The 13,526-nt window shown below is 39.2% G+C and overlaps 1 protein-coding gene across 1 annotated transcript in view; it reads left to right on the top strand.

The window, feature by feature from the left end:
* The window catches only part of LOC104545239 (pecanex-like protein 1), a gene marked incomplete at its 3' end in the record, with an annotated part of 55,296 nt that overhangs the window by 38,424 nt on the left and 3,346 nt on the right, over nucleotides 1-13,526 (top strand). The window contains exons 9-16 of the mRNA XM_010190328.1: nucleotides 1,659-1,716; nucleotides 4,418-4,635; nucleotides 5,906-6,059; nucleotides 6,802-6,834; nucleotides 7,851-8,022; nucleotides 11,380-11,490; nucleotides 11,985-12,076; nucleotides 13,323-13,432. Of these exons, the coding sequence (XP_010188630.1) occupies nucleotides 1,659-1,716; nucleotides 4,418-4,635; nucleotides 5,906-6,059; nucleotides 6,802-6,834; nucleotides 7,851-8,022; nucleotides 11,380-11,490; nucleotides 11,985-12,076; nucleotides 13,323-13,432 (948 nt within the window). The remainder of the gene's footprint in view (nucleotides 1-1,658; nucleotides 1,717-4,417; nucleotides 4,636-5,905; nucleotides 6,060-6,801; nucleotides 6,835-7,850; nucleotides 8,023-11,379; nucleotides 11,491-11,984; nucleotides 12,077-13,322; nucleotides 13,433-13,526) is intronic.

Genomic DNA, 13,526 nt, shown 5'->3' with positions numbered 1-13,526 from the left:
TTAGTACGGACTACAAAAAACCCCCCAATGTAAAACACCCATGTGCTTTTACTTTTGAAACCTAAGTGATTTTTACTTGAAGATGACACCGACTCCATAAATAATCTTTTCCACTTAACTAGATCTCAGAAAATGAAGACTACCGTTAGCCTAAGAAATAAATGTCCAAACTGAGAACTTGACAAATTGATTGGCTTACAGCAAGTCTTTCTGAAAGGATTTAACCTAGGTTTTGAGGAAGTAGGTGGTGGCTGACCATGATAACTATTCACTTATTTACAAAGGAACTTCCAATTGTGAAGCAAATGTAAACTGATAAATTTTGTTCTGAAATCCATAGATGGCATGAGACAGCACATGGAGGTGTTAACATGCCTGAGGTTAAAATTTGACTTACAGTTGGAATAGCCAGCTACAAACTGGAAAGTTCATCTGCTTTTGGAAAGATGCCCTTTCTTTCTCTGAAGGGACAGGAGGCAGAAGAACCAAAACCAACACAAATCCTCCTGTGCCCCCCGACCCTCAATCCACTTCACCACATAGAATTGCTCTGAAGCTCTTGCGTCATGCTGGGTGCTACAGATTCCTACCACGTGTAGGTGGAATAGCTATTGGAATTACGGAGTAATGAATGTAAAAGCTCCCATCTTCAACTCTCTGGTGAAAGTGTGCAAGTGCCTTTTGTAGAGCTGAACTTTGCCAAAAAGTTCTGTAATCCTTGCACAAAGCTGCCAGTGCCTGCCTCTAGCGCTTGCATGTTTCAGATGCAATGGCTTTGCTGATGGCTGCTGTGATGATGTTATTTGTGCTCATGGAAGAAACAAGCTGGCCACATCCAAAGAATCAGATCTCACCTTTAGGGAATACTTGAGTTGCAGTGAAGTAAAACTGGTAACACAAGAATGTTTTTATCTTAAGGCAAGGAACTGAAGGAAAGTTGCATAAATTTTGATACGAGTCTTACAGCCATGTGATAGACATGGAAATCAAACATCCAAAAGCTATCCCAAATTGGGGGAAAAAAAGCAGTGGTTGGATATGGACTCTCATACAGTAAGATAAAATTTCTCCTCATCTCTAATGAATGGAAATTGCAGAGTAATTTTGGTCTTCTTACCTGAGATGTAATTTTATTTCAAGTTGTTTTTCCAAAGCAATTTAGGATTAAGTGACTCAGTATGCTTGTGTTAACTGTGTAATATTTTTGGCAGTTTTGGAACCTTGGTGAAAACAGTATAGAATTAACAAACTCTGTGGACACAGAGCGGACTCTGTACTCCTTTAGTTACGTGCTGTGTGTTTACACATCAGTAGCTAACAAATTATTAAACATCTCATTTTTTTCCTTCCCCCCTGCTCCAAAGTGAAGTAATTAGTATCTTGATAACCCTTGTTAGACAACTTGGGGACAAGGTGTTGAGAAAATTGTACCACGGGTAAGGGTAAAGAGTCTCCTGATTTACTGTAGTTACAGAATTTATCCAAGACGAAGTGGATATCTGTGTTTAAAATATATGATCAAAGGGAAAACTTCAAGAAAGATGTTTAGATAAAGTTTGTGAGGAGTCAAAATTAATTTGGGACACTAGAAAATTTAGAGTGGCCTGTTGAAATAAAATGTAACTTTATAATCTGAAGTCTTTCCCCTGTTCTTATAGTGACACGGACTCTCACGTATCGAGTTCTACCTCAGTTCGCTTTTATCCACATGATCTAGTAAGTTTTTCTTACTTATTTTTAAAGCATGCAAAAAATTCAGAAGACTTTCCAATTCTGTAGCGCTGATTAATCATCCTGTGTGGTAGTTTGTTCTTAAGAAGGATTTTTGCTTGGGTTTAACTGAAGGTAAAGTATTTATTTATTGTTGCAGTGTCTTCGTATATATGTACAGATTCATCTTTCTGCATAGCACTCTCAAATTTAAATATAAATGGTTTCCTCCGATCTAAAACAGTGGTTTTTATAAAATCACATGGAAATTGGATGTTCTGAGAGACCTTACAAAGCTTTCCAGAGATGAGTGGACAACTTGGACAGTTTCTCACTTGTGCATTACTAAGATTAGCAGGCAGAACAGATTTGGTGTTCTGGCCAAGAGAAGCTTCAGTTATTTCTCTGAAAGGAATTTAAACATTTCTCATTGGGATCTACAAAACTTGAATTCACAGGCGAGGAGTGAGTGAGGAGGGGAAGGCAGAAGCTTACACTGTGTACTACTGCAAATAGCTTGAGAATTCCTTAGTTTAGTGATCTCAAACCTTGCGAATTGTTGTCAAGTCCAGACATACCTGGACTCTTAATTCTGAAGTCTTACTTGCTGTCTCATGAAAAGAGTGCGAATGGTCATGATTCTTAAGGTGCTGAATCTTAAGCTAGGAAACTAAAGTTTACTATTATAAACTTGGCATATTAGTTAAGCTAAAGAAACTAAACCTGATGTCCTGATCAGAAGGGAAAATGAAATACGGATTCAGCATTAGGCAGAGGAGCAGCAGACCTCCATTTGCCTGGCCATGCTTTTCATCAAGAATTTGCTTTTCAAACCTGGTGTCTGCTAGGGGAACTTACTTTGCTGTTCACAGAATCCCAGAATATCAGGAGTTGGAAGGGACCTGGAAAGCTCCCCCAGTGCAACCCCTCCAGAGCAGGATAACCCAGACCAGGTCACATAGGAACACGGCCAGGGCTTTGGGTGTCTGCAGACAGGGAGACTCCACAACCTCTCTGGGCAGCCTGGGCCATGCTCCATAACCCTCACACTCACAAACTTTGGCCTCATCTTCAGCTTGAACCTCCTGTGCTCCAGCTTGGGACCATTGCCCCTTGTCCTGGCATTGGCCATCCCAGAGCAGAGCCTGGCTCCTTCCTCCTGACACTGCCCTTTCCCAATGGATCCCCAGGAATGAGGGCACCCCTCAGTCTCCTCTGCTCCAAGCTCCAGAGCCCCAGCTCCCTCAGCCGCTCCTCAGCAGGAGATGCTCCACTCCCTCCAGCATCTCTGTGGCTCTGCTGGGCTCTTTTCAACATCCCACATGAAAATGTAGCCTTCAAACAAGAGGCTGTGTAACTTGTTATGTGCTCTTGGTTTGCCAGTGTGGTCCCATTGAAGGGAATGATTCTCTTTAAGGCAATCTGGTATTTTTGAAAGCTTAGCCCATGTGCCTGAATGGAAATTTCCACTCAAATTATTATTAGTGCAATGGATGTCATGTTATGATTCTGCCTGTTAAGAAACCAAGTTTTAAGAAGTTGTCAGAAAAGCACCTCTTACCTAACACAGCTTCTTTTAGGGTTTTTTTGTGTTTTAGAATTCCCTTTAGAAAGGGAGTGCTTCTGCTTATTGGTTCTGTTAGTATTTTCCTGAGAAGGAAAAGCCAACTGAGCGTTGTTACAGTACACTGATGCTTTAAGGAGTCATGGAGAAAAAGATTTCAAAAATGAGAAATCGAACCTTAAACTTCACGGTAATTATAAAAAAATGAGCAAACAAAAAACCCCACCCAAAACCCCAACAAAACCACAAAAAAACCCCTAGAACTACCAAACCAAACCAATCAAAACCCACCACCAAAATAAAAACCCAGTAATTTTGACACTTAAAGGTGACATTTTACTCTTTTCCTTCAAAGGTAGTGAAGATTTTTCATTAATTGATGTTTTAAAGATGATACTGTTTAATAATAAAAGGCAGTGCATTCAGATGTTTCTTGGCCTGTTAACAACATTTATAAAGTGATTTAGAGGACATACAGATAGTGTAGTGAATTCTGAGTACTCGCCTTAAATGTCCAGTATGGTTGGTGATATTACTGGGATTTGAAGAGAACTCTGGAGTGACAAACGCCAAACTAAGCGAGACATACAGTCAGTCATAAATAGTAGGTGACTACTTAGGCCACATCTTGTGTTAGTTTGTCTGAGTATATTCTGAATGTAGTGAGTTTGAATTTGACCACTGGTGCATGCATATGTTGCTTTGTCATGCAGATCCAACCATCTGACGTGGGTGTGCATGCAGATTAGCTGACTCTAAGAAAAGTGGTGTAATCGATTTAAGCTCGGGACTGGATTATTTTTGTAGTATCCGTTGTTCACGTATCAGTTTACTTGTCTTCAAATTTGAAGTTTTCAGAGTAAATGGGATAATGTGCTTGGAAGGCATGTTCGTACTTCATTTGACGTAAGGCATATGCTAAAATAGCAAACGTGTTGTGTGCAAACTGTTATGACTGCTGGTGCTCCTCATTTGCCATGGTAAGGACAGGAAAAGTAAGTGGAAGCCTGAGAACTGGCAGTGTTTAACATATAACTTCTCAAAAGAGAAACCAAGTCATTTTAAAATAGCTTTTTTTTTTTCCAAAGCAGCTTTCAGCGATACAATAAAAATGTGGTTTTGTTAATACTGACTTTCTTTTAGCTTTCTCTTCCTCAGATCAGGTTGAACAGGCTGCTAACCATGGATACAGATCTGCTGGAGCAGCAAGATATTGACCTGAGCCCTGACCTTCAGGACCACATGCAGCCTCAAGAGGAAGCAGCTCAAAAAGTCAAGCAGTACTATCGCTTTTGGATCCTGCCTAAGCTTTGGATTAGCATCAATTTTGATAGATTAACTCTTCTGGCTTTATTTGACAGGTGAGATCCTCGTATGTAGACCTCAAAGTAAAGATTAAAAGATGGTAACTAAACTGAGTAATATAGATAAAGCTATCCTTAGAGAATTGCGCTTATTTACTGTGCTCGGAGAGGTGAAAGAATAATACAACATGCAGGTTTCTGTAATAATGAAGGCTGCTTTCCCTTTTTCTCTGGCAAAGCGAAGAAGGAAAACAACCTCAAACTCCTCACTTAATGTGAGTGGGGCAGCCATGTATTTGAATGGGCAAAAAGAGAGATTTGTTGCTAATCTTTAAAGCTTGAAAATAACAGTTTCCAAAAAAAATACTGAAAAGGTCTAGAACCTGGCATGCACTTACACTATTTCAGCAAGTAGAGAGAATTTACTTGCTGTTTCACAGGATCATCTAATACTGCAGCCTATTTACCCAGTGGAATATAACAAGGGTGACCCTCCAGTTACCAGCTTTTGGAATCTATAGAGTATTTAAATCTTGCTAATGAACTTCCCTGAGATTAACAATATAGTAATGGTTTTGTCCAGGCAGAAATACTGTTAGTTCTGTTTTTAAACACTACCAATGTGGTACAGAATTACCTTCATTCCACTTGGCATATATTAGTTTCTTCGTTACAAAATAATGAGTGACAGATTATATACAGATAAGCTACCATGCATGTACTTCTCACAGGCTTGTAGTCATCCTGTGTGAGCCTCGAGTATCAGTTGATGTTAAAGACCGTCCTTTGGTTGAGCATTTGAATTATTTCTGAAGTTATCTTCTGCTGTTTAAAGTTCAATTCCATAAGGTACTAATTGCTTTGAGCTACTCTGAAATCCTGGTAGCTCCTATCTTTGCTAAAAGCCACTGCGCAGTATACGTCTATGCAAGTTCAAATCTACTCGTAACCACTTTTTGGTACCAGCAGCATGAGTCTTGTTAACTTCTGACATCCTGTGTGAGCCTCGAATATCAGTTGATGTTACAGACCGTCCTTTGAGCATTTGAATTATTTCTGAAGTTATCTTCTGCTGTTTAAAGTTCAATTCCACAAGGTACTAATTGCTTTGAGCTACTCTAAAATCCTGGTAGCTCCTATCTTTGCTAAAAGCCACTGTGCAGTGTAGTCTATGCAAGTTCAAATCTATTCGTCACCACTTTTTGGTACCAGCAGCATAACTCTTGTTACAAAACTTCTGACCCTGACTGTTCACTGGCAGCTTTTTCTAGACATAGTTAACTTTTAATGATCCTTTTTTTTCCCCTCCCTTCTCTTTCTAATACAGGAATCGTGAGATCCTTGAAAACGTGTTAGCTGTCATCCTAGCTATCCTAGTTGCATTTCTGGGCTCTGTACTTCTTATAGAGGGCTTTTTCAAGGATATTTGGGTCTTCCAGTTCTGCCTGGTAATAGCCAGTTGTCAGTACTCGCTGTTGAAGGTACTTTAATTTCTATTTTCACTTTCTGTAAGCAGTAACTTTGGTTGGGTGTTGCAGGTTGGTTCGAGCTTTAAGGAAGAAAACCTGCATGGTTATCATTTGAAAAGAAATAGGTAAACTTCAGCTTCATGGAAAGTTTGCTAGGTTGTCATACAAGGTCACTTCACCAGAGCGGTTATACGTATGTTTGTTAAACAACCCTTTATTTGTTGTTCTCATGCACTTTTTGCTTCCCTAAAGAGAAGCACATTCTTGCTGGTTGAAAACAGCCTACAAACTGAACTTGGAAGTTTTACTGGTTTTGTTTTGGTTTTTTTTAGTGAATGCACATCAATGCATTCACGTTAAGCAATCATATCTCACCATATTTTTAATCAGAACCTTAGTTTTTAACAGATAAGTGTTAGTGGTATTTTTATAATTAAGAATTATTGTTTATATTCTCTCGATTAGACTGCTAGGGTGGAAATTAGATTTCAAATTTAAGTGTATAACACACTGCTTAAAAAAAGCATTCTAAAAATGGGGCAGGGGGGTTACAAAACCCCACTTTGGCTAGACATGATATTCTTGGAACAGATCTTATGGTTTAATACATGGTGCTATTTAAAGGCTCTAAAATGGCTTGACAGTTGTAAAACTCTATTATGATAAGAGTTGTATCAAGACTGTGCAGGCAGGGGAGCAGTAAACGCACTTCTCTGTACACTGGGTAACTTTCCTCTTTCTGTTTTGGTTTCAGAGTGTTCAGCCAGATTCTTCTTCCCCTCGACATGTAAGTCATGGACACATACCCCTGTACTAACCCTGCAGGTGCAGAACTGCCACGCAGAGTTGATCTTTTTGATCTGTTCTTCTTGGGTTTTCTCTTATGTGCTCTCTCGTAAGGCACATGAGGCTTGGAAACTGATAGGACTTCTTCACTCCATGCACTTTGTGTTTAGCAAATGATGTCCTCCCTGTTTTTAAGCCTAGCTTTTGCTCTAGAGCCATGTCATGATCGGGTTTTTGATGAATGTTAGTATTAAAGCAGTTATACTGAGAAGTATTCTTAGTGCTGTAATTTGCTCTGCTGGTGTGAACTGACACGGCTTTGACCTTCCGTTCTGGTCTTGTCGATCGTTCAGTCATCCTAGTGTGCACACAGCCTCGTTTCTTTCACTCTGTTAAGCTGAGTGTGCAATGCTCCAGTGAGCTTTAACATTTGAGCATGGAAATATTAATGTGCTAGTATTGCACAGTGTGTTTGTGTTCTGTTGTGCATCTGCTGGATTGCCAAGACAGGATATTTTTATGTCCTGAATAAAATGGGAAAAAGTATTATTCCTCTGCAGCAAGTCATTCATATTATTTTTGGTAATAAGTTGTCTAATGAACACACAAATACCAGATTATTTTTCTTTCCCCCAGCAGGAGCAGTATCTGAATAATAAACTTTAATTGCTTTTTCTTCAAAATTAATATATGCTCTCTTTCTTACAAAGTCTAGTCAGAGTTTCTCTGGCACTTAGTCTTGCAAGAAACATACTTTAAAACTTAGTGGAGAGTAAGGGTAAACGTAACTTAGTCAAAGTTAATCTAACTGTTATGTCCTCACTATATCGAAGCCACAAAGAAAAGATCTGATACAACTGCGGGGCAATGCATTAAGAAGTTTATGAACAAAACTTAAGGACGTGCTGAGATGGCAGTTGTTTTGGTTGTGAAGTTTTCTGTAACAGAAGAGTAACAGGGTTGTTTATTTTTGCTAATAACGAACCAAATGTGTGTTTTGTTTTGTTCTTTAAACAGGGTCATAATCGTATCATAGCCTATAGTAGGCCTGTTTATTTCTGTTTATGTTGTGGTCTTATTTGGCTGTTGGATTATGGCAGCAGGAACATATCTACAACAAGATTCAGGTTGTATGGAATGGCTTTCACCAACCCATTGCTGCTGCTGTCGGCCAGGGACTTAGTTATAGGTGAGTGGCTTTTCATGGATTTGAATTGTTTGCTTCACCACAGTGGATGATATCATATCTTGTGATGACACTGTTGCATCATCACCTTCTAAATGCAGCTCATTTGGAGTAGTTTTAGCTTTGCTGAATTTTATGGGAAAATTTTCCCCTTCTGTAGCTTTGCTGTAACAAATTGCGGAGATGCCAACTAGCGTGGTGTCATAGGAAAAATATATGTACTTGTAGCTTTTTAATTACCTGGTATCTTAGTCCTCATCCCTGAAACTTCTTTTTTCTTAACTTGGACCTGGCTGCTCAGTAGTTAAAGAAATGTTTTGATTTGGATTCTTTTGTCGTCTCTAGAGGGTCCTGTGGCAAATGAGTAGGAGTTCTCTTAAATCAGCTTATTTGTGTGCTAGCAGTCAAGTAGAACAGTTTTTTAAACACAATTTTTAAAAAGCATTATAGATTAAATCTTATTTAATGTGTTTCTTAGAACAGGCCTATCATCAATATAAAAAGTAAAGTTTTGGGCTATATGAGATACTTTCTGTATTCTGAGCAGCACAGTGCAGTCACAATACTGCTGGCATCTACTGTCACCCCACCCCAGCAAACCAACAACAACAACAAAAAGCCCAAACCACAAACCTTTCCCCTGTTTGCTTACAAAATTTACTGAAACTAGTAACAGCAGAGTCCATAGAAAGAAGAGACAGAATGTAAACATTTGAAGACCATCTTATCATGGGGACTTAGTGCATATTCTTGAATGGAGCAAAGTGATTTGGGTGATCCTCTCTGGATCACCTCTTTAGAGGGGGAAGAGAATCTGTAAGAATTCCTCTAAATTGGACACTCCTGCTCTTCAGTTGTACCAAGATATCTGTCTGTGAAATGCTACAGCAGTTAATTACTATGACTGCGTGCCTCCAGTTCTTAGTCAGTCATCTGCCCAAGAAAAATTAAGTCTTGGCCTTAATTTTTGTATTGGTTCTTTTTAATTTTTTTTAATTTTATTTTAGTTTTGACTTTTAATTGGTCAATAAGAATTTCTGACTTGAGCATTTTGGGAATTAGTTTGTATTGCTTGATTTTAGGAACAACCCGAGTTTCATACCGCATGCTGTTTCTCCCTTCGACTTTCTACTAGTAAATTGGGGTTTAAATTTAAATGTCCAGAGGGTAAATGTCTAAGCCACTTATGAACAAAGTATTGTCCAGTTATTACCAAAGATGCTTTTCTATGGATTCTGTGGATCTTCTAATGCACTGGCAGACTTCATTCTGTATCTGTGATGGAGAACGAAGTTAACACAGCAGATGGCTTCGACTCTCTTGAGATACAAAACTACCTTCATTTCCCCTTGTTCATGCTCAGTCAGGTTCAGAAGTCTCTTCATCCATTTTCTGTCACCTTAAGTCATCACAATAATGTGTATGGGTATCCCCATAAGTTAATACATAAATTTATATGGTGGTGCTGTGTTGTACAATGAAAATGAAAACGACCTACTTTGAAAAAGTACTTGAGAGTCTTTTCCGGTTTAAAAAAGACGTGCGGGCATCTTCACCAGGCTGTGTGGGATTAGCTTTTAAAATGTCTCAATGCGAGAGTTCTGAATGCTTGTTGAGCCTTATATTTTACTGTTCTTCCCAGGTATCAGCTTCTGTGGTTTATATTTTCTTAGCAGTTCTACCAATAAAAAATTAGATTGCCAGAATAGCTCTCACTTCTTCACTTCAAAGAAAACCAACCCAAACAACAAAACAAATGCCATGAACAAAAAAACCCCTATGTACCCCCGTCCACACACATGCACAGCCTTGCCTTTGGAGCAACTCGTAATGTTGCTGCAGCACCGTTTCAGAAAGCTGCGTGTATCACAAAAATGCAGACGTGCTTTGTTAGCACAGAGGGAAAATCTCAGCTGCCATTTTTCCTATCAACCTGAGCAACACAGGTGCCGGGCAAGGCAAACCTTGTGTTTCGATAATGGAATTGCTGTGTCCTTGCCAATAGACAAGTGAGGACTGGTATTAATTTTTTGTCTTTTGTCCCCCACATCACAGAATCCCAGACCGTTAGGGATTGGAAGGGACCTCCAAAGCTCATCCAGTCCAATCCCCCTGCCGGAGCAGGAACACCCAGATGAGGTTACACAGGAAGGCGTCCAGGCGGGTTTTGAATGTCTGCAGAGAAGGAGACTCCACAACCTCTCTGGGCAGCCTGGGCCAGGGCTCTGTCACCCTCACTGAGAAGAAGTTTCTTCTCCAATTGAAGTGGAACCTCCTGTGTTCCAGTTTGTGTCCGTTACCCCTTGTCCTATCATTGTTTGTCACCGAGAAGAGCCTGGCTCCATCCTCGTGACACTCACCCTTTAAATATTTATAAACATGAATGAGGTCTCCCCTCAGTCTCCTCTTCTGCAAACTAAAGAGACCCAGCTCCCTCAGCTTTTCCGCATAAGGGAGAAAAATTGTGGGAACAAAAGCACATACTGGACTTTGATGAACTGGTCTAAATACACTCCACTTTTATAACCAATTGTTTCTGTTTTCACACTGTCAGGTGAAAAATCCCTAACCTGTCAGATTTTGTCAGGGTTATTTTCACGGTTTGATTGTACTGTCCCTCAGAACCTAGAACATACGATACTCTGCTGCTTGTGAATTATGGCCAAACTACTTAATGATAGTGTAAAAGATTTGTTATTTCTCATCTTTTATTCCTTAAGATGAAAAGTAAATGATAGGTACATACCATTCACAGTATTATAATTAAGTGGTACTTGTTTATCTTTGCGTTCTTACGTCCTGTAACGTGCAGAGGTTTGAATGGCTCATACAGTTACCCATTTTTCATTAAAAAAAAACAACCACCAACCAGAAGTGGTGTGGGAAAATGGGTAAAGTTGTCAGACGTTGTTAGTGACAGAAAACCCAGAGGTGAAATGCTTGGCCTCCCTGACGTCAGCGTGGCTGGTGTTAGCTTGCTCCTGGAACCCCAGACGGGCAGTCAGGCTTGGATAAGCCCCAATTGCAGTGAGTGGAAACTTAGAAATCTTCTAATCGGTCAATACTCTTGGCTGATCTTGGCGAAATAAAAAAAGAAAGCCTGAATTGGCCTGTGTCTCTTTCGACAGCGATTGAAATGGAAGCACAAGAAGTGTTCTGACTACTGGTCTGTGTAACCTCCATACTCAGTTACGAGTCACTGAAGTAGAGATTTACATAATTGAGGTTTTCCTTAGAAATAATAGCAGAATTACTTCAGTGATGTTGAGTTAAATGGTGTGCGAGATAGGCTAGAACTTAAAACTGAAGAGTACATTTCTCATATTCACCACTTTTCCAACTGTTTATTTTCCTCCGTAGTGTTTACACTATGTTTCCCTATAGTATTCTTCATTGGTCTCCTGCCTCAGGTGAATACATTTGTGATGTATCTCTGTGAACAGCTGGATATTCACGTCTTCGGTGGCAATGGTGAGTGGTGGTGTTTGTGTCAGTGACAAAAGCATTCAATTAGGAGCAGCCTAGTTTAAAAAATCTAGTGATTAATCACTATCCACTCTTAGTTATCAGCGACGCTATTTGTATTCCCACCCTCTAAACATAGAATGTTAATAATATTTTTTTAAAAGGCTAAAGGTCTTCTGATTATTGAGAAATAGAATTACTGTCCTAATAAGTCTGTCAAAAAAAATACACTCTTCTTTTACCTGGAATGGTTTCTGTTGCAGTTGTTAACCATTCCCATGGTAATGCTGTTGAATAAATGAGGAGGTAAATGAAGGCATGTAAATAGCTTTTTAGATCATACAAGTAATTGCCTTTGGGTTGGAATCCTCTGGGTTGGGTTTTTTGTTTAATATCAGAGGAGTTTGCAACTCGGGGGCTGATAACAATCGAAAGTATCTTGTATTCTAACCTAATTACGTGACGCTGTTTAATTTTTCTTTCTCTTCTGTGATATCCAGCTACCACAAGCCTGCTTGCAGCACTTTACAGTTTTATCTGTAGTATTGTGGCAGTAGCATTGTTGTATGGACTGTGCTATGGTGCCCTGAAGGTGAGCGAAGTGTTAGACTCGGCATATATCAATGTTTTGGATTTTGTTCTCTGCTTCCTTGTATCTTGGATACTTAAATATGCAGACAATGAACTAGAAATATTAGTCTGATTTGGTAGTGGTTTATACTTGCTCAGCTGTGATGTCAATAAAAGAGAACGAAGCAGATTTTTTTACCTTTAAAAAGTGTGTGTGATTTGTGCCTGTACCAACAGGCTGTTTTTTGGCCAAAAACACATGACATGTACAGTCAGTTCTATTCTACATTGGTTCTTTGAAAAAAAAAAAAACCCCTAAGTGGCTTGTTTCTACACAGTCATCGTGAATTGGTTAAACCTCTCAAAATGGCTCATGTGAGTATTTTTTCCAGTACTGCGAAACAAATAGTTTTTTTTTTCAAATTAATCTTTACTTGAAAAGAAACCAAGAAGCACTTTGGTACACATCTTCATTTTGACACTAATCTGAAAGGTAGAGTGAAGGGGGAAGGAAGGGGGAGAAAGAGCCCCAAACCAATCGGCTTTTCCTTGCTTGAAATGCCATTCTGTTTGAGAACAGTGAAGTGCTGGTTCAGGTTTGTGTCAGTAACCAAATGCTCTCAGTTCACTATTGATTGTAGCGTGTGCGCCTTCCAGCTCCGAGCTGACTGGCTTTTTTCTGCTGTCTCGCAGAGAGTAAGAAGTTGCTGGAGGAAATACTCCCATGGTGCTGTCAGCCACAGAACATCATTAGCTTGCTGTGGATTTCTGCATTTGTCTCATTAGACTTTCGTAAACACATATGTTAAAGATAAACAAGCTTTTGCAATCACTGTCTCATCTTTGCAGACCCAGTCTGGGTCATGAGAACGAAAATAAAACCACTGGTTTAATCTGAATTCAGATAAAAGTTAATCTGAGTTAAAACATATAACTTTCAGAATTAAGAGGTGACTAAATGCAACTCTTAAGAACCTGTGGTCTCAGGAATGAATGCAGGAAATCCTTTATAAGGGTTATGAAAACGAATTATTGTTTAATGATTAAGATGGTACAGGCTTAAGGGATGTACATTATGTCAGAGTTTCTTATCTATAGTTAGACACATAAATGTTGAACAGTATATTTGTACTAAAACTCCTGTTTAATTTTTGTGGAATTACAGTTAATTTTTGCATTCTCTTACTATGACAAACATAATTCCTGTATGCCAGATAAGTGTTACATACCTTGTCTCCTTTTTATTAACATTTCATTTCTGTCTCCAGGATTCTTGGGATGGGCAGCATATTCCAGTCCTCTTCTCCATATTTTGTGGTTTGTTAGTGGCAATATCTTATCATCTCAGCAGACAAAGTAGTGACCCTTCTGTACTCTTGTAAGTGGCTCATTTTGTGTCCTTCCCTCAAGGGAGAAGCAAGTGTTAGATATTACTAACTGAACTGGTAGTCACCTGCATAATCAAATATAGC

Source organism: Mesitornis unicolor, unplaced genomic scaffold, assembly GCF_000695765.1.
Source record: "Mesitornis unicolor isolate BGI_N332 unplaced genomic scaffold, ASM69576v1 scaffold278, whole genome shotgun sequence".
NCBI lineage: Eukaryota > Metazoa > Chordata > Aves > Mesitornithiformes > Mesitornithidae > Mesitornis > Mesitornis unicolor.
The sequence above is the reverse complement of the archived record's forward strand: the minus strand, read 5'-3'. Positions and strand labels throughout refer to the sequence as shown.